Source organism: Macrosteles quadrilineatus, unplaced genomic scaffold (assembly GCF_028750875.1).
Source record: "Macrosteles quadrilineatus isolate MER2022 unplaced genomic scaffold, UCM_ALF_1.0 Scaffold_1__1_contigs__length_201487025, whole genome shotgun sequence".
In the NCBI taxonomy this organism is placed as follows: Eukaryota; Metazoa; Arthropoda; class Insecta; order Hemiptera; family Cicadellidae; genus Macrosteles; species Macrosteles quadrilineatus.
In genome coordinates this window covers 110,861,946-110,888,298 of record NW_026542594.1, presented here as the reverse complement: position 1 = coordinate 110,888,298, position 26,353 = coordinate 110,861,946, and the positions used below count along the sequence as shown (strand labels likewise).

At 35.6% G+C, this 26,353-nt stretch overlaps 1 protein-coding gene across 2 annotated transcripts in view; it reads right to left on the bottom strand.

Annotated features, from left to right (window-relative positions):
• Nucleotides 1-5,458: 5,458 nt before the first annotated feature.
• Nucleotides 5,459-26,353, bottom strand: part of LOC128983245 (E3 ubiquitin-protein ligase RNF38) — a 186,972-nt gene continuing 166,077 nt past the window's right edge. For both annotated transcript variants that reach the window (XM_054402489.1, XM_054402482.1), the window contains 3 exons: nucleotides 21,076-21,246; nucleotides 14,192-14,327; nucleotides 5,459-5,726 (listed from right to left, as the gene is read on the bottom strand). In XM_054402489.1, coding sequence (XP_054258464.1) covers nucleotides 5,664-5,726; nucleotides 14,192-14,327; nucleotides 21,076-21,246 — 370 coding nt within the window. In that variant the 3' untranslated portion in view covers nucleotides 5,459-5,663. The remainder of the gene's footprint in view (nucleotides 5,727-14,191; nucleotides 14,328-21,075; nucleotides 21,247-26,353) is intronic.

Sequence of the window (26,353 nt, the reverse complement as noted above, 5' to 3'; positions counted from 1 at the left end):
AATAAAAATGTTATTGTATACCGTTAGTAACATATTTAAAAATTCATCTGAGGCATTTTTGAAAAATTCATAAGGTATTCTGTCTGGTCCAGGTGCTTTATCGGATTTCACTGATTTCAAAACATTCCTCAATTCACCGAAAGTGAAAGGATTATCCAGCTGGTCGTTATCTATTAGCGGTTCTGCATAACTTATCGACCCTGTCAGAAGTGGTGGATTCAATAAATTCTTAAAATGATTTAACCAATTAGTTGCAGATATATCTCCCACAATATTGTCATTTTTCCTTTTGAAGGTGTTAATGGCCCGCCAGAATGACTTGCTATCACTTTTGCTATCATTTAGATCTGATATAATTTTATCGTAGTAAGATTTCTTTTTACAAGTACACAGTTTTTTATAGTTATTGAATTGTGTGAGATAGCTTTTCTTTACTTCCTCTGAATTGGTTTTCCTGTATAAATTTAAAAGCCTAAACATTTTTTTCCTTTCAGCTAAACATTGAAAGTCAAACCAAGGATTTCTGTTTATTATTTTATTACCTTTAGCAACACTGTTTGGTTTCTGTTCAGCAGATTCGTAAACACACTTAATTACCTGATTAATATTTTCTTGGTTATCATCAGAAATTGTAACTAACTCTAAATTTAAATTAGTACGTTTATGATAGTTTAAAGTGTCACTGGCGGTCCATTTTAGCTTAGGAAGTAAAGGTAAGATTTTACCACACTCCCCTCCAGCGACCCTAGGACTTGCAACATTTAACCTAATTTCACATGGAAGATGATCTGAGCCTGGGTACGGCACTACTTTGAAATCATTGATTAGATGTAAAGAATTTACTGACACCGCCGCGTAATCAATGACTGATGAACCCAATGACCCTATAAAAGTAAATTCCCCTTCCTTATCGCTCTCAGATCTCCCATTCAAAATAATAAGACCTGTGTTGTCAAAACACTCTAAAATTTTGCGCCCTCTACTGTTAATGATTTTGTCTTTTGATTTCCGAAAATCGCTGAGTTTTTTTGTTATATTGCTAACTTCTCCGTCTAAAAATCCCTGTTCATCCCCTGTCCTACAATTTAAATCCCCTAATAAAACCCAATTTTCTTTCTCACTGCTATTAAGTAATGTAACTAGATTTTCGAAGTCTTGTTCCCAGTTGTTACAATTTAAATAAAGAGGCAAAAAATAAAGAAAGCTTTGTGTATTCATGAAACTCACTTTTACAATGTTAAAATTATGTTCTTCGACACAAGTCAAGCTGTCAATAAAAGGAGATGATTTATTAATTGCTATAATCTCTCCACCACTATACCTCCCTACATTTCCGGTCCTGACGGCTAACTTAAAAAACAAATTGAAATTCTTCAGCTGAGCTGAAATAAAAACTACATCACTCTCTGATATAAAGGTTTCCAAAAAAAATATACAATCATAACTTTTTAAAACATTTAAAAAATTGGTATCACTAACCTTGCTTTTGAGCCCACAAACATTATAAACCAAAGCCCTAAAAAGTCCCTGATAAAGATCAATTTCTTGCCTTTGGTCTTGTGGAGGATTGGCGTAGCCCTCTCACACCTCGGCCTGAGGTGGGGGTTTGATGATGTCGTCTGCTTGGGATGGACCCGAGGAAGCTGAGGAAGATTTCTTGTTCTCTGCCATCCGCGAAGGCTCCTTGGAAGCTGCCCCTGCGTAGGTCTGAGATGGCGTCGGTGTCTGTCTCACAGTTGAAGTTTCATTGCGCCTGTTTGCCTTCTCGCTCGGTAGTTTGGCAATAAAGTCGGAAAAATCGTGTCGAAAAAGCTCTTTAAGGATGTTTGCGCCATTGGTTGGACCAGATCTTAGACAGCCCTCTTCCCACGTAAACTTGTGTCCCTTCACATACAGATGATCATGAACTAGCTGCATCTTCACCTTGTCGTCACCCACCACTCGTTGTATTTCAGCCCGCACTGATACAAGGTAAGACCGTTTGTCCCTAATCTCACGAGGAAAGTCCCTATGTATAATGTACCCAGTTCCACTCAGTCTCCTAGTCTGGCTAAGGATGTATGTAATGTCGGAATCTTCAGGAATATGTGCTATGAGTGCCTTGCTATCTTTTCCCAGAGGATGGGCCCTGTTGACCCACACCCTATCTATCCCCAAAACATCTTTACAAAAATCTCTGATTATCTCCCGAAAGTCCGGATTTTTCCCTCTCCACTGCAATCCCTTGAATATAAGGTTATTTCGCCTTGATCGTGCTAAATAAATAAACCATTGTTTTGTGTGTTTTGTTTTTTTTTTGTTTTTTTTTTTTGTTTACTCTCAAAACCAGTGTTGATTCAGATTTGGATCAGGTAAATAAGAATGAGAGATAATCACAATTGCTCTAACTTGTTTCATACTCATCTGGATGATTTTTCAATATGTTAAGCCACCGGTGTTCATAATCGTATACAACCACTAAGAAGAAGTCTTAAAACAAAAAAATATGAATGAAAATGTAATGTGAGGTAAGAAATTAATCATGGAACATCTCTTACATTAATTAATTAACATGTGGATTGGCACATATAAAATTAATTAATCGATGGAAAATTGCACATTAAAGGCTCGTCCAAACCGAAGCGGGAAAGTGGTGGGGGCGGTGCGGGAGCGGGAAGGGGGCGAATGACCGGCGGGAACCAGCGGCAGCGATACGTGGCGGGAAAGAGGTAGCCCACACCAAAGCTGCAGGCAGCGGGAAGCAGTTCATTTCCATCTTAGCTACAGAGTGTTCGGTTGTGTTAAGTGAATGTTTGTATTTTATGCGTTCATGTCATGAATCGTAATGTACAAGAAGAAGAAGCTTTGCTTTTGCTAGCAACAGCTGAAGATAAGATGAAGCTGCAAGACGGCGATCTGTTTAGGTTCATGAAATCAATCTAAATGGACATTTATTTGGCGAGTACCATACCCTTATGCCGGATCAAAAGAAAGACGAAAGGTGGTTTTATATTTAATTTATTTTAGGATGACCATCGCGTGTTTTGATGAACTGTTCAATGAACAACGCACTGGAATAATCCTCAGCCATCTTCTCAAACGTCTCGGCACCAAATAAGTCATGTACCCATGTGTTCCTGCAGCGGTACGAGCGGGAAAATCCAACATGTTTCAAACCGGCGGGACGATCGAACAACGCTGCGGGACGGCGGGAGCGGTACCGCTCTAGTGTGGGTGCTCACATCTAACACCATGTGTTTTAAAATCCCGCACGGGAACTCGTCCCGCCACCTTCCCGCTCCCGCCGCTTTCCCGCTTCGGTTTGGACGGGCCTTTAATGGGTACAATGATGCATTTTAAAATGGTAGAGTTGTGTAGTAAAAATAATAACCTTATAAGCTTGAAATATAAAAAAAAAACAATTAAATAATACTAGTAAAAGCCAAAAATTTAAACCAAACCATTTCAACTTGTATTTAATTCCTGACTTAACAAAAGAAAATTTTGATGAATAGGCTATCTTACCTCCGCCTGTAGTTCAACATTTTTTACCAGCAGATGCTGACGAGTTTTGTTGCAAACAAAACATTGCCAAAGCATGCAAAACTTCAAAACATCAGAATAAATAAATACATAAAACATATCAGAAAACTGGGACATAACACTTGACAACGAGGATAGAGCTATCATACCAGTAAGTGCATAGACTGTAAGTGTATAGACTGAGACTACTTCTGTCACTGGGTCTGATCAGTTAGGCCTACTGGTATGATAGAACTATATTCGTTAAGTTTTATGTTATGTTCGAGTTTTGTGTTGTGTTTTATGTATTTATTTATTCTGATGCTTTGACAAGTTACACACTTTGACAATGTTGCATTTCTAACGAAACTAGTTAGCACCTGCTGAGGACAGGACCGGATTTAGCATTTTGGCGCCCCTAGGCCCAATAATGTTTCTGCCCCCTAGTCTGGTTAAAGTTATTTTCCAACAAACCTTTTTCAAAAAATTATATCAGGCCTATTATTATAATTTGCTTAACACCCCCTCCACAATGTGGTTCTGATTGGAGCCTAGACGTTTTAACTTGTAAAACAATTTTAAAACCACAAAGAAAATTTCTAATCCCACAGTATACCAGATATTTAAATACTACTACTACTAGATATTTAAATAACAATCACTTGGGTGTTTGAAAAAATATTTTGAGATGGTAAATAGCTCTTTAGTGGCTGTTTGAAAAACGAGATTAACATTGCTCTTATGGCGGGCAAATAAGAATTTTACTAACTACTAAGAACTAAGAACATTTCTATTATCACAGTTTACTACATATTTCAATTATAATCACTTTGTTTGAAAAAATATTTTTGGACCATAAATAACTCATCAGCTACTTGACAACACGTGTTTAAGGCAGGGTGCACACTGGAGAAACGCGTTTCAGGAAACTGGTTTCATCAAATTGGTTTCAAGGAAATCATTTCTTTAACAAATGCACACAGAAGAAACGGGATTCCATCAGTTTTGTGATATGAATTTGGATTATGATGATGGTGGTGGCTAAATAAAACGAAAAGAAGGAAGTATTGGGTCCACCCGTTGATTCGGGATGGTCAACACAGTAGGCTACTTACATTGTAGCTCGTTGATTATGCAGTGATCCTGTCAAATTATTTGATTTTATTAGAATGCCAAAGCCTCTTTTTGAACGTTTGGTGGAATCACTTAGCCCAATAATAACAAAGAAGGACACCAACCGGAGATTAGCTCTGAGTGCTGAGGAAAAATAACAATACAATGAGTTAAGTCAATGAAACAATAAAACCAAAAGAAACGTGAAACTGAAGCCTATACGAAATCTGTTTTTTGGATTTCATGTAAACCAGTTGCAAGAAACAAATGAAATTACAGTTTCATGCAACGCAGTGTGCACTGCCCTGTGTTAAACTAATGCATCCTGTTGCGAGCAACTAAAGTTTCTCGTTTCATGAAATCGGTTTCCTGAAACGGATTTCTCCAGCGTGCACCCTGTCTTAGTGTTGTCACTAAGCCCTGATGCTAGTGTTAAATTTCTATATGTTTTTACAAATATTTTTTCCTTTTGACCGTGTGCCGTGGTTTGTAAAAAAATTTTTAAACAAGTCCTTATGACCAGATAATGTTGAATAGTAACTGCTGTAGGCACAGTAATACGTTCAATGCTGCCACAATTAATAATGTTCATATTGTCACTAACATAACACCACAGCTTATGACATATACTTCAGTTTATGTGTTTAAGAAGCTGATTTTGAGAATATACAGTAGGTATTTAGAACTAGAACAGATATTAAGTATTAAGAAAGTTGAAACGTAATATCACAAAATTGAAAGATAGTTAATGAAAAAAAGTCATTGCACGAAAAAATTTAACATACAAATACAAATAACACCCCAAAGCTTTATAACAGAAATTACAACAATAAGAAGGCACATATAAAAGTAATAAAAATGTTTGCTCAACTAAGGAATTAACATAAAACTTAAATGTTAACGTCAAACACTAACATGTTATTAGTGCTTGGAAAGTAATGCAATTACTTGTGATTTTATCAATCGCTAATCTAATCTCCTCCAAGGAATTGAGTTGTAATAAATACTTGAAGGTTAGAAGATAATAAATTGATGTCTTGAAAGAAAACTCACTCTGAAGAACTGAAGTAACCTGAAGCATCACCTCGGCAAATGGGACAAGTGCGATTAGACTGAAAAATAAGTGTTGTTAAGAAAAGTTGTTGCTGTCAATATAATCAGCTAACTATCTCAAATCTTGAATCTGAATCACAACAAATCTAATCTCAAATCCAAGAACAACTTCCATAAGCTATCAAATTTAAACTATCATAAAATAACAATTCTAACTTTTATAATGTTTCTCATGTTTATTTATCTTTATGATTCATTCTAAAACTTATTGGTAATCGTTTAACTGTTTATGCCATAGAATTGCACGGCAACAAGATATCATTTTCTGATTGAAAGATCCCAAAATTATTTAAATCCTGCCTAAAAACACCAACTGAATTTTGTACCAAATTTAAAAGGCTCTAACCAGCACACCTTCAAAATTAAATTCCAGGACAATTCCAGGTTTACAAGTTTAAAATTCAAAATTTCCAAGACAAAACGTGCCAGCATAACTTACTTAATTATACCAACTAGGACATAAAAATCCCTTTAAGGACCAAAAATAACTCAGATGCAAGAATAGTATGAAACATTTTATTCCTTTAAGTGGTATGGCAAATTATTATGAAACAGTTAATGCCGTTCCATTACGGCACCAGTGTAAAGGGTTCAAAGTAACACTTCACACTGGTATAAGTACAGTTTGGTTAATGAATTTACATTTTTTAAATTTCTATGTTTATAAATAAGTAAAACTATTTAAGAAGACATATTTGACGTGTTTTAAGGTTTAAATTATTAAACATGTTTTTATTCACTTTTTTTACTCCTTTTTAACACAAATATTTAATGTTAAACTCATTTTCAACAGTTTGTGGCATTTTTTATCTACTACCTAAAGCACATTTTAAGTATTTTTAGTTACTCATTATCTTTACCTATTAGTCTGGCCGTCAGCTAGGGGGACCTGGAAATTTGGGTGGACAAAGGTTTTTTGACTGATTACGAATATGCCGGGTGCCACTTTGACACCCTTGGGCAAACGCCGACATATTGGAAAAATGGTAGCCAAAATAATTTTTTCTCTAAATACTTGAAAACTGTTGGTTTTAGAGATTTTTGTGAGGAGACATGAAATAAAGAGCGTAACATTTTACACAAGAAACAAGTCATCATCATTTTCGTTGACCTCATGGTTTTAGCATTAGTTTTATAAATTTAAGTTATTAGTAACTAAAAACATGCAAATAAATACCCATGACGGTATTACACAGATTCTTTAGTAAACATAGTTATGAAATCCAATGCATATTTGTACAAGTAACCTTTGTTAAAAATAATTGTTAGTGTCTTCCAACAACCCTCAGCCCCCCACCCCACCCCTCTACAGAGGCTGTAGTAGAGGTCATAAATAGTATAATAAATACAATATATTGCAATATATTGTGGTATAAAAGGAGGTTTATAGTTAAAATCCCTCTTCTCCGCCCAGCTTCATGGCCTACGGTGTCATACGCCTGACCCGCCAAACTACTGAAACCGCACTACCTACCGCAAGTTCCTGTTCACTGCTATTGTTATTTATTGTTATTACATATATAGATATTTATTTCACTGTTGGAGATTTAAAGCTTATCTATTGTTATTGTGTTTTCAAATTTTATTCAATAGCCTTTTATTAACTTTTAATTTATTCAAATGGGGACCCTAAAAGGTTAATATTACACAGATAAAATGCATTTATTTTTATTTATCATTTTATTTTAAAGGTTAAATTCTATTAAATTTATTTTACTGATATATTTTGATGATTAAAGAATTTACTGTAAGTTAGTAGGCTAGATGGGTAATTGAAAATTAGTTGAAGTTTTTGAGAATATTTTACATGTATTGTTGTTAATGCTTGTCGCTGTTTTTAAGTGGTTATTACAGCTCGTTTCTCTCAAATGGTGCGTTGTTCTTGAACCTTCCTCAACGGTTTTTCCTGTCTTTTTGGTAAAGACAGGGTCTTTTTCTTTTTACAATCGCTGTTATTGTTATTATCTTTATGTAAGATTTTATGATTTTGTTTTATAGGTTTATAAAATAATTTTTTTAACCACGGGAATATCAATTTACAATTTATCAACGTGCTTCTCTTCTGAAACAGCAATACCGGATGCATAATAAATGTCAATGACCTAAAATATCATGATTATGCAATATTGTATTTTGATGTTGAAATTCAAATCATGACAAAAGTTTGTATATTTCCCCGGGTCCCTATCATTTAATCATTTAATATACACAATCAATGCTAAATAATCGTGGTTAGTTCTAATTTTATTTTTGATTATTCAAACAGGGTGTCTAGTTTATTTCCATTACAAAATTCAAGACTAATTCCAGACTTTTCAAGACTAATTCCAGATTTTTCAAGACTAGTTTTTTCAACAATTAGTGGGTGTTGATACCAAAATGTATCAATTCTCGATTCTTGATACCGATACCAATTTTTATAGAGCTTATCCAAATTTTCTAAATAATACTACACCAACCCCTGTCTTTGTCATAAAGTAGTATTATGATAATGTTGTGTTTTCAAGTAAAGAAATAATGCAGCAATAAAAAATTCTAACAAGCAAATTTGTTTTTTTTTTTTTATCATGAAATCTTCCGTGTACCTACGTTTAGACATCATCATTGATTGCAGCGGCTACAGAAACGTGATCGTCGTCGTCCGCGATCACGGCAGTCATGAACATTTCCCGCGGCCTTATAGACATCACCGTCATCCCCCGCGGTCACGGAAACGTCATCGTCCGCGATCGCGGCAAAATCATGAACAATTCCCGCGGCTGTTTAGACATCAACGTCATCTCCCGCGGTCACGGAAACGTTATTGTCGACGTCCGCAATCACGGCAAAATCATGAACATTTCCCGCGGCCTTGTAGACATCAATGACATCATCGTCGTCTCCCGCGGTCTCAGAAACGTCATCGTCATCGTCCGCGATCGCGGCAAAATCATGAACAATTCCCGCGGCTGTTTAGACATCACCGTCATCTCCCGCGGTCACGGAAACGTTATCGTCGACGTCCGCAATCACGGCCAAATAATTAACATTTCCCGCGGCCGTGTAGACATCATCGTCGTCTCCCGCGGTCACGGAAACGTCAACGTCGTCTCCCGCGGTCACGGAAACGTCATCGTCGTCTCCCGTGGTCACGGAAACGTCATCGTCGTCTCCCGTGGTCACGGAAACGTCATCATCATCTCCCGCGGTCGCGGAAACGTCATCGTCGTCGTCCGCAATCACGGCAAAATCATTAACATTTCCCGCGGCCGTGTAGACATCATCGTCGTCTCCCACGGTCACGGAAACGTCATCGTCATCTCCCGCGGTCACGGAAACGTCATCGTCGTCATCCGCGATCGCGACAAAATCATGAACATTTCCCACGGCCGAGCAGATATCATCGTCGTCTCCCGCGGTCACATCATCGTCATCTCCCGCGGTCACGGAAACGTCATCGTCATCTCCCGCGATCGCGACAAAATCATGAACATTTCCCGCGGCCGAGCAGATATCATCATCATTGGCTTACGCAGTTACGTAAACGAAAGACGACGATCGCGGCAAAATCATGAAAATTCCCGACTTTGAAATCAAATTTAAGACTAAATCCCGACTTTTCAAGACCATTTTGAAATTCAATACTAATTCCCGACTTTCCCGATTTTCCCGACTACTAGACACCCTGTTCAAAGTTTCTAGCCTACACAATAAGACAATCCAAAGTCAAACCGGGCAATGAATACCCGAAAAACAACGTATCTTGTCCTGTGATTAGAATACCACTCGCCAGTCCTTTAGATTTAGGGAAGTAGTGCAAGTCTATATGTTGCTTCAAGGTCATACCCACCCCTTCCCCCCTCAAGGCCTACTGGACTCACTGTTGCTACCCATTACCCGGGCTCCTTTCGAGGTCATTGCCCAACCCCTCCCACCCTTCTATTGTGTTGCCTTTCTATTGTTTCTATTCTGACTTTTTTCGGGAAACATTAAATCTATTGTTTACGTAACAGCACAGAAGTAGGCTAGATTTTTATACTTTAAAACAGTACTGTAAAAAAAAAAAAATACTACGCATAGCGCCCCTAGTATCAGGAGACAAGCACGAGTTGACCATGGTAGTTCTTTTCTGCTTGTCTGTTCATTCCAGACGAATCTAATCGTAAAGCAAAACAGCCGATAACGACTATAAACTAGACATCGGTATTGCGTCATGGCTTCTTTGTCCTTTGCTGTTACGTTGTCGTTGGAAACGTATTGCTGTAATTTTGTCCTGGGAAACTAATGATGGTTATGGAGATTTAGATTTCTGTCCAAAACGTCAAAATATGTTGTCTATCCGAAAAAGTCGGATATAACGGATAGTGTCGGATATCAAATTTAGGCTCGGTTTGGATACGGATATCCGAACCGAACCGAATCCGACCCGATTTTTCGGATATCCGCACACCTCTAGTAAAAACTACCAAAATTCTAAAAACAAAATTTAAATGGCAACATCAAGTATAAGAATTAAAAAGAATACCCCCGCCGCAGCAAACCTGCAGACTAAGCGAATTTCCATTTGACTGATTGGATTTACACTGAAATGTCTACTTAAAAATATAACATTTATTCCCGATTGAAATAGAATTAGTTTAAAAAGTACTTAGGTTTGCTGCATAAGGGAGGGTAAAACTGTTTTTTTTTTGTAAAATGTTAATAGTTAGTAAGAAATAAAAAATTTTCCAAATTTGATCAAAATATGTTCATAAACAAGCAAACTACAACAGTTTATTTATTCTCCATAAGAATAACATGGGAATTTTAAATTTACAATTTTTTGAAATTTTCTCCGTAACAATTAGGCGCATAATAACGCTTCAATATACTAAATTATTTGTTTTTTTAAGCTCTACAAAATGGTTTAGAAAGAAATTGCAAAATTTTATGTTTTTTGAGTCAAAAATGGGAAAAACCTATTTTTACCCCATAAAACCCCCCATAAACCCCCGTTCCCATGGTCCGATCATGCTGGATCGCGAACTCGTTCAAATAAACGTAGGTTTACACGTTTGTACCAAATTTCATCAAAATCGGATCATTTTTGCTCGAGTTATCGTGCTAACGGACATATATATATATATATATATATATATACTAGCTGTAACCCGCGGGCTTTGCCCCGTTTAACTTCTTAATTTTCAAGATGATCTCGTTCGCATGGCTCAATCACGTCCTGGTTGAAGTTCGTTCGCTACGCTCACTCACCTTTAGGTTGGAGCTCGTTCGCTACGCTCACTCACCTTTAGGTTGGAGCTCGTTCGCTGCGCTCACTTGCCTTCAGGTTAGCTCGTTCGCTACGCTCACTTGCCTTCAGGTTAGCTCGTTCGCTACGCTCACTCACCTTTTTGGTTGCAAATTAGCTGTTGTCATAAATGTAAAAGAAATAATAGTGCTGCACCCTGTTGGTAATCCTTGTAACTTTAATGCTATTGAACATCATAGAACAGAACCAACTTGTTTAATTGAAACAGCTGTTAAGATTCATTAATTCCATTTCTCATAAGGTTAACATGGGAAACTCCAGAGCCACTGGGGCGGAGCCTATTGGACGGATCACGAAATTGATGGTGTATAAACCTATTTCATGACATTCTACACGTATGTACCAAGTTTCGTGGCAATCGGTTCAGCGGTGTCCGAGTTTATCACCCCCAAACAAACAAACAAACAAATATATATACAAACATCCTCTTTTATAGATATAGATATATATCTAATATATAAAATTCTCGTGTCACAGTGTTTGTCTGCAAACTCCTCCGGAACGACTTCACCGATCGTTATGAAATTTGGTGTGTAAATTCTGTAGGTATGCGAATCGGACGTAAACTATTTCCCGTTTCGAAATTCTTAAAAGGGCTCCGCCCCAGTGGCTCTGGAGTTTCCCATGTTAACCTTATGAGAAATGGAATTAATGAATCTTAACAGCTGTTTCAATTAAACAAGTTGGTTCTGTTCTATGATGTTCAATAGCATTAAAGTTACAAGGATTACCAACAGGGTGCAGCACTATTATTTCTTTCACATTTATGACAACAGCTAATTTGCAACCAAAAGGTGAGTGAGCGTAGCGAACGAACTTCAACCTGGAGGCGAGTGAGCGTAGCGAACGAGCTAACCTGGAGGCGAGTTAGCGTAGCGAACGAGCTCCAACCTAAAGGCAAGTGAGCGCCTAACAGAAAGTTAGATGTAGTGGAATATACTTGAAGTGAAGTTGGCTTTTATTCTTGGACTGTTAAGGACCTCCTCGTTTATATGGTTGTGCTCCTTCGTTGGCAACAAATAATGCAAACGACATAGCATTGCGGCATTTCCAAAATAGAAAAAAATACTGTAAATTGGCTGTTACGTAAATATTGACGTTTACATGCATTGTTAAACAACGTATCTTATAAAAGATGGAGTGATCTAGTTTGAAAGGAATATGACCTTTCTGTCATGACAGTAGCTGGTTAAATAGTATTTACTCTTTGTGCCTTTTTTACAGCCAAACTCTCGTGTTATTTTCAATCATGTTAACAACCCAGTGGGCCACGGTTCGTAATATAGGCCACCGCAAATAATTTGTCAAGATAGGGAGGCCTACCATTTTAGACAAGGTTTCTGTCTTTGGATGTTATTAGATACGATAAGAGCACAATAAACTTCTTCTGCAAATAAATAATCTGCTGGAGAAATATAAGCCGAATTATAAATGCTACAATGCGAGTTCGAGCATTTTGTAACTATATGGGTAAGTTACATAGTATTTTTTAAGCTGCTTTTAGTATTTTTTCCAGTTCACTTTAAGAATATATTTTTTAGAGATAAATTAAACGGTTTTTGTTGCTGAGTAGCGCTTGTAAACATGCACAACCCATTTTGTTATTCTAATAACATTCAATGGCTTTCTAAGAGTTCAAATTATTGTTTGCATACATATCTATATTATGTGTTCACTATGCTGAATGAATACATCGAAGTAACCTCTCTGAAAGGTCTGTAGTAAATTTCAGTTATACAGCTTAATGACTTTCTAAATCATGCACATATTTCTAAATAAATATTGTAAAATGTTTTATCCGGTTGCTGTAAACTACTATTAATTTAACAAAATATAGACACGGCTCAAATGGGCAACGTGCCCTTCTGCACTTGTATTATTTTGTATTGTATTACACAATCGAAGATTTTTCCAATGATTGAAGACATGAACCTATGATGATCAGTAGAATAATATGATAAAATGTAGGCAAAAGTGGTGAAAAAAGGCAGACATTAACCCGTACAACAGATATTAGATAGTTAAATAAGAAATTATTGTAAGAGTTCTGTGATAAAAGGAATTTACCCTGATTTCGTAATATAACGTTATATCAATTTTAAAATCAGAAAATAACATTGCAAATACATCTTTTGGAGAACTCAGATACTCCCAATAATATGTGTTGTTTAAAGCACATTTTAAAAACTAACAGCTGTTTCATTAAAAAGTATTATCCACATGGCCAAAATGTAAACAAATGTGTCGAGGGATCTTTAAAGGCTTCTAGGGCAGAGCCCTGAGGGACATTACTTTGTGTTTCTTTTGATAAATCACCTACAGACCAAGGCCTTTCTTTGGAGACCTCTACCAAGTTTCTACGTCCAGCCGTTCTCTCAAATTAGTGTAGACAAAGTTTCCAATTAAATATTTAGATTCCCCTATGTTAATCTTATGGGTGAAAATCTAACTTTGATGGAAGATCCTGCCCAAACTAATACAGATTTCAAAAAACTAAAAACACTTTGTTAAACTACAGATCAGGGCCATTCTTTTGACACTTTAATCTTCAAAATCGGTCCATAAATGAGGGAGGAGTTCTGTTTACAAAAATCGGCTTAGCGTATTATATATGTAGATGTATCCGATAACAAAAAATATTCACGTTTAGCCTTGTTGAATGCCATTGTTCTTTAATGTTTGCATTCTTATTCATTAAAATAATTCAGATTTTAACTTGGTTTTTGGTTTTGGTTAACTATGATAACCACAGATATTAGTAAAAGTCAGGGATTTGAAATCTGAAACTGAAATCATAATCCTAAAAACATCGTCACAAACCAAGAACACAAGTTCAAATGTGATAAAATACAACAGAACTTACTGTTAAATCACATGGATAAGTGACATGGATCGTGATAGTTTCCCAAATTCGTGATTTTCAATGACGCAACACGAGTAAAATCAGTTTTTTTGGGTGGTTTTCAGTGATTATTCAAAAATTCAAATTTTCCTGTCCCTTACAAAATTTATGTACAATTCATGAATATTTTCTCGGTGTAACATCTCTGGTCAAATTAATTTAAAATATTGCTTTAGTCATTTTCTTACATCACTTTATGACAAAAAAAAATATTTCCCAGTTATTAAAAATTGACGTAACAAGAATTGGGGCTTGTAGTGGGTTGTTGTACTCACTTTTAGCCACTTGTCGACACACTTGGCGTGGAACTCGTGTGAGCAAGGCAGACCTCGCAAGATCTGACGGGGCTCAAAGTCGCACATACACACCACACAGGACGTCTGGTCTCCCTGGTGAGTCTCTGCGTTGAATCTGGAGATATATGTGCTTTAGTTAAACTTGGCAAGCACACAGCAAACCTTGAATTATCCCAACATACGGTAGTCTGCACATTATTATACTTTTATATCATTGTTTTTATTTAGTTAGGTTTATAACAAAACATACATTTTAATTGTCGAGTTTCTTCATGTAAAAGACGTATATTATATTGGTGCTACATCATCTATATCTATAAAAGAGGAACTATGTATGTGTGTGTCATACTTGGGAATAACGAATAGAAATTCTAACGAATAGCGCTATTCGTTCGGTTTTTTGGCTAACTTCTATTTTATTCGTTGGTTTTTAAAAAGAGCTAGAAATAACTTCTACTCCGTTAGTTTAATAGACAACGAATAGATAATATATTCACTAGTTTTAAATCGTTAGCTTTTCTGGTCAGGCGAAAGTATTTCCAGTACGGGTTATTTATTTTACGTGTTCAGTGAGGGTTGCGTGTTGAGTGTGTGAGAGGTCAGCGCCCTTGTGACAAACAACGTGGGGGGTGGGGAAAGAGAAAGTCAAAGTCCAGTGGCTTTGGTATGCAGCGGACCCGGGGGCGAGCTAATGGCAGCCAATAACAACACCCCAAGCACCGAAGGGTGGGAAGGAGGAATGTTTGTTTGGCGATTAATATGTACTGTTATCTCAAGTGTCAAAACAATGTCTTCACTTCAGTCGATGTTCAATATCTGACCGTGACAGGTGTTAATTTTTTGTTAGTTTCTTAGTTGTCTTGTAGTTATATATATTTTAGTGATAGTTAAATATTTTAAATACATAAGTTATTAAGGTGAACAGTTTTAATTAAGTATGAGTAGATTAATAATATTTGTTTACAATGCCGGACGAGTGTGATATCAAGTGACCAATCTTAAGTGACATATTTCAACAAGTTGAAAAAATTAAAAGGGTGGGAACGCGTTAAAATGTTTATTGTGTTTGGACCCAAAACAAAAATAATTAAAGCATCTATCACAAGTGCTTCGAGGTAAGTGGAGAAAAAGTATGATGGTCTCGATTTAACTTGAAGTGGAATAGGCCTACATATATTTTTTAATTAATATAATTTTTATTTTTTAGTACAGCTATAGTGTATTTCTCAATGTGTTTCCCATGCTCTTTTAAACTTTATCTCGCCACAAATAGGTCACTTTTAAATTTAGTAGTAAACTATACTTTTATCACACTGGAAAAAATACTTCATCAGACTTCAAAAAATTATCTGATATTTCCTAATCCATTAATTGCTGTCCATTAATTGTTGTACAATAAATTTTAGTGTAAGATTCAGCTAATTGAACATCAACCCAATTCTTCTTGAGCTAACCGGGAACTTCAGTCTAAAGTTCCCGGTTAGCTCAAAACACAGTTTTTCAGTTGTAACTTATGTTTGTGTATCGAAAGTAATGTTTATGTCAGGAAAGGTGAGATGATCACTATTTGTTTTTGTCTTTTGAACTATTGAAAACAGAGTGATGACAAGTTTTTGTATCACCTTTGTCGGGGAAATAAATATGTGCACTCGAGTTTGAGCCTAAATATATCTGAGATGAATTATTCGATTTTGTTGAAACAAAAATTTAATATAAGCTGTTTTAAATACCTTTTACGTGGTGTCAATTAAAAAAATTTCCGTTTACCAGAAAAATTTATATAGTTGAAAGATCCTAAAAAATACCGGTTTTTAAGAAACTCTGCACTAACACTGAAGTTTAAAATTTATTTGTAAACAAACAGAGCCAATCTTTCTGAAATTGTTATGGCTTATTGGTAGGTTCATTTTTAACATTTCCATGCATTTTAAAAATTTTATTCACAATAGTGTTTATGCTGCTGTTAATTTTTAAAACGTATGCTAACATCGTTAATAAGACACTGAAAATTTTGTTCAAAATACCATCGTGTTTGCCGTGACACAAGAAATAACACCAATATGACAGATTTTATAATGCGAACAAAGTTGGTTTTTAAACAGATTTATATTTGTAGACAAAAATTTCTCCTGTGACTGATAGCGGGCCGCCGGGTGTTTGTACGATATTTCCCAGCCGGGCGGGAGCACACTGCAAATCTGCAACGTTGCCGATGTGTACCTGGCTACCACACTAACATTGCTTTAGTATTCACTCACGGCAAACTAATGTGTAAATAATTATTTAGTTATAAATTAACATAAATTTACTAACAAAATATTCACTAGTCATGAAACAAATACATTATAATAAGATAGATATAAATCTACAAATTAAAAAACACCTTTGTCCACTGCAAACGCCTGTTCAGAGCGGCAAGCCTAGTCATTACTAACAGAGTAACAGACGAGGAAGAATCAGCGACACCAATTTTGAAAAACAACTTCTTTTAAAGTTTAATTGGCATTTAAAGTAAATTTTGTTGTAGTAATGAATGTTTTTACATTACATGTAATGTAAATGTGACGATGTTTAATTTATATTTAATTAAAACACAATAATTAGTAACCAAGATGTGTCATTATTTCATTACATATGAAATCCTTTAAAACAACCGTCCAACAAACAGCTATCTTCTACAAATGTCGAAAACTAACTTTATTTTCTATCAGTTAGTTTTTCAACTAACTTATAACTTCTATCAGTTACTTTTTAAACTAACTAACTATTAACTTCTATCAGTTACTTTTTATGGGACTAACTTCTAACTTCTAACTAGTTAGAAATTTTGACTAACTTTCCCAACTGTGATGTGTGTATATATATATATACGTTATGGACTCCGAAACTGCTCGACAGATTGTAATGAAACTTTCAGGCATTATTAAGCATCTTTCAAGGATGGTTCAAGTGAAGTTTGGTGCATATCTGTCAAAAGGGCTCTGCCCCAAAGGGTTTTAAGCATAGTTGGGAAAGTTAGTCAAAAATTCTAACTAGTTAGAAGTTATAAGCTAGTCCTGTAAAAAGTAACTGATAGAAGTTATAAGTTAGTTAGTTTAAAAAGTAACTGATAGAAGTTATTAGTTAGTTGAAAAACTAACTGATAGAAAATAAAGTTAGTTTTAGTAGAAATTAGTTGTTTGTTGGGCAGTTGTTTTAAAGTATTTTTTAATGTCACATCTTGGTTACTAATATCTATAATGTTAAAACGAAACAGTGTTTTTTTATTTCACGATTCTGAATCAACCACTCGACGGATTTTCATGATTTTTGTGTTGAAAGAAAGATAATTTTGAGAACTAGGGAATGTCGAAGCCATAATTTTAGTTTAGGGTCCCAGTTTTTTAGAAATTAAGTTTTAATTTTAAAAAAGTCTAGCAGCCGACGCTAAGATTCTAAACTAGCTTTTGGCATAAAATAATTTGCTTAACATAACAGCTGTAAACATTCAGCATTTGTGTCACAAATTCAGCATTTGGATAAAAATGTAAAGACATACTTAGGGTTGACTTATTTATACTATGTGTAATGCTAATCATTATTACGTTCAATTCTTCTGTAAGAGGATGACAGATTAATTAAATATACATAGTAAAATACTACGATGTTCAAATCATTTTTAAAGCAATCTTTGTAATCTTCGATTTGTTTTAGAAAAATATAATTTGTTTTAACTAACAGCTGGTTAAATATAAACTATGGAACTATTAGGTTATTTTATTTACTCTTATTTTGTCATTGATTATAGGAAATAAGTAAGATTAGTAGAACACAGTTTAAAATACTATAGACCAAAATTAATTAAACCACAGTACAAATCGAGGTTCTGTACTTGAGTCTTAATAAAAAAGGACAAATGCAAATTATTTTACTGTTCTACTTTTCAAGGAAAGAATAGAAAAATAACACTGTTTACATGTTTTAAATTCTTCATTGTAGCTTTTTGTTTACAATTCATGTTTGTCTGCTTTAAGTTTGTTTGGATTAGGCCCGGAAATATTGATGTCATAAAAAAAAGATCAAGAATAATCAGGAATCACGATTTTAAATTACCACCACATCAACCTCTGCCGGGTTTTATACGTACAAAGATAAACAGATGAATGACATAGATTGAACACAACGTCAACATTGACCTAGGATACTGCAATTAGACAAAACATCCTTTTATGAAATCATGTTCAGTTGTGGTTACGTTTGGGGGTGCCTATATCAGCGCCCCCAAACGTGAAAATATAACTTTTATCTAACTATGAATTATTATTCAACTATGAATATATTGTAGTTTAAATTAACTAATATATGGGAAATTATGATGTACATTTATTCAATGAGGGTAGGTAATTATCAAGGATAGAACTGACAATGGTATGGATAATAAACATTGACAATTACGTCATTAGCTTTACTAGCGTGTTTACTTTTTATATTCCTGCTACATGTGACCAAATGAATGTTCAAATGAATGTTATTTGAACCAAACAGCTGTTTCAAAACAAACTGTTATTGTTTTTGCTTTTCTTTGTTTACACTTATTTATTTAGCAATGAATGCAGTGAAATTTATATAAAGGATAGGTGTGACGATTAGTTTTGATGTTAGGACACCAAAGTTAAATTATGTTTACTGTGAATTTTATTGGATAGTATCTTTTTATTTTAGGTCGTTTCTATTCAGACCTACTGGAAATTGTGTATAGTAGTTGTGTTGTGGGGATAATAATTATGGAAGAGGCAGGTATGCTATAGAAGGTGGTATCGTTGACTAGGTCTACACAACTATACACTTCTCAATTGACTATTACTCTCTCTACTGTAGGCTACTTATAATCAGTGTGCGTCTGTGCGAATCGTCTGCCAATCTCACTTCAATGCTTTTCACATCGTAAAAATTGCAGAATTACTGTTTTATTGTAAAATTATCGGATTTGAAATGCATACCTATCGTATAGGCCTATAATGGAATAACACATATTTTGTCACACAACATATGTTTACAAGATGATTTTTCACATTAAAACTGCAAGAAACTTTGTCTTTATATGTGTAAACTATCTGAATTGTACACGGTTTTAACTGACTACTAAATTCCCGTACGTAGGACGGGCTAACACCTCGTATACTATAATATGAGTAAAGATTGTGCACGATATGATTTTAAAAAATGGCTCCTACGATTTCCTCCGATTTCAATGCTATTGAAAATTGCTTGTATAATACATTTGCATTGTATGATGTCTTACTAACCAAAGGGATAATTACGACTGTTCAAAAACATTAAGTGTTTTACTGCAAAACAATATACACTGACATTGAACTAAAAATCTAAAGGAAAGGCCAAGGAGATTTGTATTTTTCGACGATGCACCGCACGAATTGATGCGTTATTACACCATCCCGTAATTATAGTTGCAACGTTCCACGATCCCAGTGACTTAATGCAATAACCGTCGTCAGATAACAGATGTTATGTATCATGAGTTTTATATTGATTGAAGCTTATTGTGGACATTTTATAGATTGATCGTCCAGATTAAAAAGTTTTGTAGACTAAATTGAGGATAAGTGGATGTCTAACAAAAACGAATTGACTTTACTACTTAATTAATCGTAGTAAAACTGAAAATATTTGTTGGCTTATAAGCTCTATTTTTTACCTCTTGAACAAATCAAACACCTCGAGCAAGATCGGTCCCCTGGTACTTGTGTTTTAATCAAACATTGTCACATTTTACATTACTACATCATAAACAAATGACATAAAACTTGTCACATAATGAACATCAACTAAAGACAATGTTTTGACACTTGAGATGATATATCAATCACCAAACAAACATTTCCCCTTCCCACCCATCAGTGCTTGGGGTGTTGATAATGGCCGTCACTACCCTTCCACAGGCCCACTGCATTCCAAAGCAACTGGACTTTGACTTTCTCTTTCCCCACCCCCCGCGTTGTTTGTCTACAAGGGCGCTGACCTCTCACGGCCACACGCAACCCTCACTGATCACGTGAAATAAATAACCCGTATTTGAGATGCTTCCGCATAATTGGGAAAGTTAGTTGAAAATTCTAACTAGTTAGAAGTTATTAGTTAGTCCCGTAAAAAGTAACTGATAGAAGTTATAAGTTAGTTAATTTAAAAACAAACGAATAAAATAGAAGTTAGCAAAAAAAACTAGCTAATAGTGCTATTCGATATAATTTCTATTCGTTATTCCCAAGTATGGTTTTAAGTGGGCCAATGTCAGACTTTTTGGTCTACAATGTTTACAAATAAATATGATTTAAAAGCAGATGTTTACTTTCACCAACTGTTTTGTAGGTTTGAATAATTACAATATTCTGTATTAGCATTAGTCGTGATTTGAAATAGTGCCACAGTGTTTCTACAGAGTGCAGTAAAATAGAAAACTATTTTACTTTTGAATAAGTCCAAATGTATTAAACCCCAATCGCAGCACACCTGTGCACTTAACAACGTTTAAATTCTCCAATGTTAAACATTAAAACATAAAAACCTTTATCAAAGTATTATAAACAATAAAAGGGATGACTTTTTAAAATTTATGATAACAGCTAATTTGCAACCAAAAGGTGAGTGAGCGTAGCGAACGAACATCAACCTGGAGGCGAGTTAGCGTAGCGAACGAACTTCAACCGGGACGTGATTGAGCCATGCGAATACTTATGAAGTTAAACGGGGCAAAGCCCGTGGGTACAGCTAGTTGTAGCATAAAAGACAATACTTTCCATCAAAAAAATTCAGTTATTCACTGTTCAATTCTAACTGATATGTATAACTTTTTATTTTCCACTCACTTGAAAGACGGGAGTTGTTCTATTTCAGTGCGGTGAAGACCTCGAGGCTTGGCCTCCCCGAGCCGCTCGGCTAGACTCAACAGTGCCTCGTAGTTCTCTGTCTCAGTAGAGTCTGGAGAGCTCAGCTCATTCTGACTAAATGGAGACAACGGTGGATTGGAGAACATCGCCCTGCAACATCACCAATCACACTATCACCTGGCCAGTTTTTTTTCCTGAAGGGCTAGGCACGAGCCTGGGTTTGTTTTTCACAATACTTCAGGCTAGACCTAGGGGTTGCGGCATTATCACTTAGATAAAATCCATTGGGGATTTGAACCCGGGACCTCAGGGACTGACGTCCCGCGCTCTAACCAACTAGACCAGCTCGCTCCCCTACCACCTTGCCAGTAGCATCGCAAGAAAATAAGTTCCTCAGTTCTTGGTACAAAATCGGTACAGTATGTGGTTACCAGAATTTTTGCTGTTACCTTCTTAGTATTGTACTGAATTTAAACATTTGTTTTTAATTTTGATAAATTGACATTACTATGAAAATTTATGGTAACCAACATTTATGTTTTTCGATCAACAATTATTAGACCAAGTCCGAAAAACCGAAGGTTCGTTTTAATTAATGTAAAGAAGTACCTAATCAAGTTCTCATCATTCCACGTCAACAGTTCCTATGCAAGTTCCCATACTTCTGGGACAACAAGTTCAAGAATTAGTCAGACTACCAGCTGATGAGAGCATAGAACCCCTATGGCCACAATACCTGCTCTCAGAAACCCTCAGATTACCGTAAAGACTATGTTACAAAAATAAGTTGTGTAGATTGTAGTATCCTATATACAGGGTGTTTTTAAAAGAATGCCGGGATTTCAAACGGTCGTTGCTTGGGGACTATTCAAGATAATTAAACGATTTAAACGTCAAATTGAAGGGAAAAGAATAAAGTTTTTTTCTCATTCTTTCATACAATCCGGAATGATTGATTAAAGTTCAAATTTGAATTAATCTTACATGAGCGTAAAACTGGCTGATGTCTTAACTGAATCTTTTTCGGCACAAAGACCATATTTTATAGATAACATCATAAAGTGACCAATTTAGGTTCGTTGAACTGAAGACTTCGTCGGACAATCGATTTTTCGGGCTTCTGATGCAGAATTGTCGGATTTCTTCGACTATGTTGTAACGTTGCTAGTAATGTTTGAAACAAGGGGAAATCGGACTGATCACCCGATAGGAATTATTGCTGTTTGGAGGGACGCCTTCAACTGCCCCAATACATAATATTGCTAGTAGGTCTTGCAATTGCCGCCTCGCCACTGAAGGAGCAAGGGAAATTCAATCTGTAGCCAAGGGTGCTACACGTGCCGACCATCAGTAGCCCTCAGGTTTGTGCATGAGTACTGATAAGCCCAGCTGATGGATAAGGAAAACTGTGCATTTATGGTGTGGAAGCCGACCTGACTGATTGTGGATATCCAGGACAAGACCCTCTTCTCTTCAGGAATATTTTATTGAGGATATTATTTCAAGAGGTAATGCAGATATTTTATTTGTAAATTTTATGTTTCAAAATCAAAGTATAAGTAGTTTTGTTGCCTTGAATGATTAATATTGTTGGAATTATAAAATTCTAACATTGACTTTTCATGCATAGACAATCTCAAAAAGCACATGTTTCAAAAACTTTGAAAATAGGTAAAATAATATTTTATAAGGAATTTTTGCTGAAAATCAAAGTAAAATAAACGTTATGGGTGTTAATTTTATATCAAGCATAACTTGAAATTTAAAGCTAACTATTGTTGTACATAAAATTTTGTGAATATTGAGTGAAGTAAATTACAATCATTGTTGGGCTGTAAATGTTAAAATATTAAAAAGCCAGTAGTATTTTATTAAATTAATTACTTGGTTTTGCTGAAAACTGTAAATAATATCTGTAAATAATATCTCAAACATTAGTAAATTTGTAAATATTATATTTGGAATAATCAACATTTTATGTAGCTACCTTGTCTAGGTCAAACTTATTTAATTGTACATATTTTATGTTCCATTTTGTCAATTTTAACTGGGTCAAAAATCATAATTAGTGTTCTCATTGTTTGATGTATAATTTAATATGTAATAGTTTCTTGAGGTTAAAATAATTATTGCATGATTTCAATGCATCATAGTAGGTGTGATACAATGTGTTATTCATACTGTATAAGCTTTTGGGCAGTTACAATTGTAGCATATTATTTGGAATACAGATCAAACAGATTATTCTGCAGATAATATCCAGGACCTTGCATTATCACAAGAAGTTGTTTACAAAGTTGCATATTTTTATCTATCTATCTATATATTAATAGGCAAGCATGTTTCTTTAAAACCTTTTTTCTCAGCTCGTGTGCATCGTAGGGAAATTCTACGCATACCGTTGGAAAGCTATTTTCCTGTAGGTGTGCAGAATCCCTTTATAAATTTAAATAGGCTCAAAGATAAGCACAAAAAATGAGTTTAAAAATTTGAAAAAATTAACATGGATCTTATGCGTTGCTATGCTGGTTACGAAATAACAACGAAATATAAACAGAAAATCAAAACAAATGGAGGAAACTCCAATCACATGTTTTATTTACAGTGTGGGGTGAAAATAGATAAGTGAGTACATTACATATTTTTGGTCGAGTTTCGACCACTGGACGACCTCTCGTTATCTTTGAACTAGGGTGATTATCTTTGGTGGAAATATTTGGTAAAATTTAAATATTTATATTTATGTAGGATTGTTATTTGTAATACTCACTAGAACAAATTGGTTGAATTATTTATTTAAACAGGGAACAACTATTGCATTTATTTAATGTTTTGGTTTACAACACAACTCATTTTATATTCAAATCTGGTTGCAAGAGCATAATTCATTACAATCACATTCAAAAGTTATGTTTTGGCTTAAAAGTGTGGCACTAGAACTTGTTTGGTTAAATACATATCTATTATGTTTATGGTGAGATCATGTACTATTCAGTAAGGAATTTTGTAGGGTTTTTTGGCTACTGCTGCTGGGATTTGATCCAACAGCCTGGACACTCTGGTCACTGCTTCGTACTCTACCGCACTTGGTCTACCCACTACTATGTTCCTGGACATGTGGACCTGGACTGCCTGACTGGTCAATCACCACTGATGCTGTGGACCTACCTACTTCAGACTGAGCCCAAGATCATCTGTCTTCAACCGATAAGTCAGACATCTTATTCTTTAGTCCAAAATATCTTACCATCTGATCTCACAGCTTATCCCGGATTAAACAAATAAACCTTTGGCTAGCCAGACATTGTGGACACTTGGTGCTTGAGTGCCCCACCTCTAGGTGTGTGTGAGACTATTAAGTGCCACAGGAATATTTGAGTGCCTGGATGTCGACCCGCCACATCGGAGAATATTTATTACTAGGGGAAACCCGTCGAAATCGACGGTTACTTTCAAGGCTTACGTTAATACAATACAATACAATACAATACAATATTCTTTATTGTTAATTCTTCAAGAATTACAATAGTGTCAATACAATAGTAAATTGTACATGTTAATTTTCATAAAATTCCTTTATTGAGTAGAAGGGTCTTGCGATTAGCCACTTCTTCAGCTCCTGGTGTAGCTTGTTGCCAGTCAGGTCTCTCAGGTAGTCAGGTAGATGGTTCCTCAGCTTGCAGCCGGTGTAGGAAGGTTTTTTCTCCCAAAGAGTTGTTCGGTGAACTGGTAGTGCAAATTTGGAGCCATGACGGGTGTTGTAGTGGTGCAGGTCTTGGTTTCTTGGGGGGTTTATTTCATTCACATACTTAATGGTTTCAAGTATGTAGAGAGACACCACTGTGAGGATTCCTAGGTTTACGAATGCTAGTCTGCAAGTCTGTGGTGGTACAAGGTTGGCGAGGGCTCTTATGGCTTTCTTTTGAAGGACAAGAATTCGATTCATATTTTTTGTTGAAGTTCCTCCCCACACTGTCAAGCCATATCTAAGATGCGACTCTACCAGTGCGAAGTAAGCTGTTTTGGCCACAGAGAGTCCGCCTATGTAGTTTATCCTTCTGACGACATATATTCCAGTACTGATTTTTTTGCTTAGGTGGTTGATGTGCTCTTTCCATGTTAGTTTGTTATCAAGGATAACACCGAGAAATTTTGTGTAGTTTTCTATTGTTACATCCTCTAATTGAGGGACTATGTCTTTTTTCTTACTGAAATTCAGAGTTGTAGTTTTTGTGGGGTTTATTGCTAAGTCATTGTTCTTTGAGTAGAGGATAGCTTTATTTAAGATCGATTTTGAATTAAGGTATAGGCTTTGGGCTGTGTTGTCCTTGATCAAAATGGTTGTGTCATCTGCATACATGATTGCAACAGCATTTTCACTCTCAATTTGTTTGGGGAAGTCATTAGTCAATAAGATGAATAGAATCGGGCCTAATACAGAGCCTTGTGGAACTCCTCTCGTCAGCTTGCTTTTTGAAGATTGAAACTTTCTGTGACTTCATTTGATGAGTTTTTCAGTTCCACGACTTGTGAACGTCCCGTTAGGTAGCTTTTGAACCATTCTAGCGCAGAGTTTCTTATGCCGAGTCTTTCAAGTTTCTTGCATATCAGGTCGTGGCCCAGGCAGTCAAAAGCCTTACTGTAATCAAGGAAGATGGCGGAAATGTATTGTTCGTTTTCTATCTGGTCTATGACGTACTCAATTAGTGCTGTTATAGCTGAGGATGTAGATTTATTCTTCCGAAAGCCATGTTGGTTGTCAGTTAAGAGTTTGTTATGATTAAGATGTGCCATTAATCTAGCCAGAGCAATTTTTTCTATGATTTTAGAGAAACTGGAGATGAGAGAGATGGGCCTGTAGTTTTGAGCATTTTCAGTTGGTCCTTTTTTATGTTTGGGGTATATTTTACTGACTTTTATGGCGGATGGGAATTTGCCTTCTTTAAATGATTTATTTATAAGATAAACCAGAGGAGAGATGAGTTCTTGAGAGCAGTGCTTTATCATCTTAGAGGAAAACTCATCTATTCCACTTGATGTTTTGGCTTTTAGGGAGTTTATTATCGTTTTAACTTCTTTATAGGATGTTGAAGTTAGGGTAAGGTGTATTGGGCAGACTGGTTCCTCTCCACTCAGCACTGTTTCAGGGTCTATAACGATTGCTCTGTTTTGGTCAAGGGTATTTTCTGCTATATTTGAGAAGAATGTGTTGAAGTGTTCGGCCATTTCTTTTGTGTTGTTTGTGAGTTTGCCATTT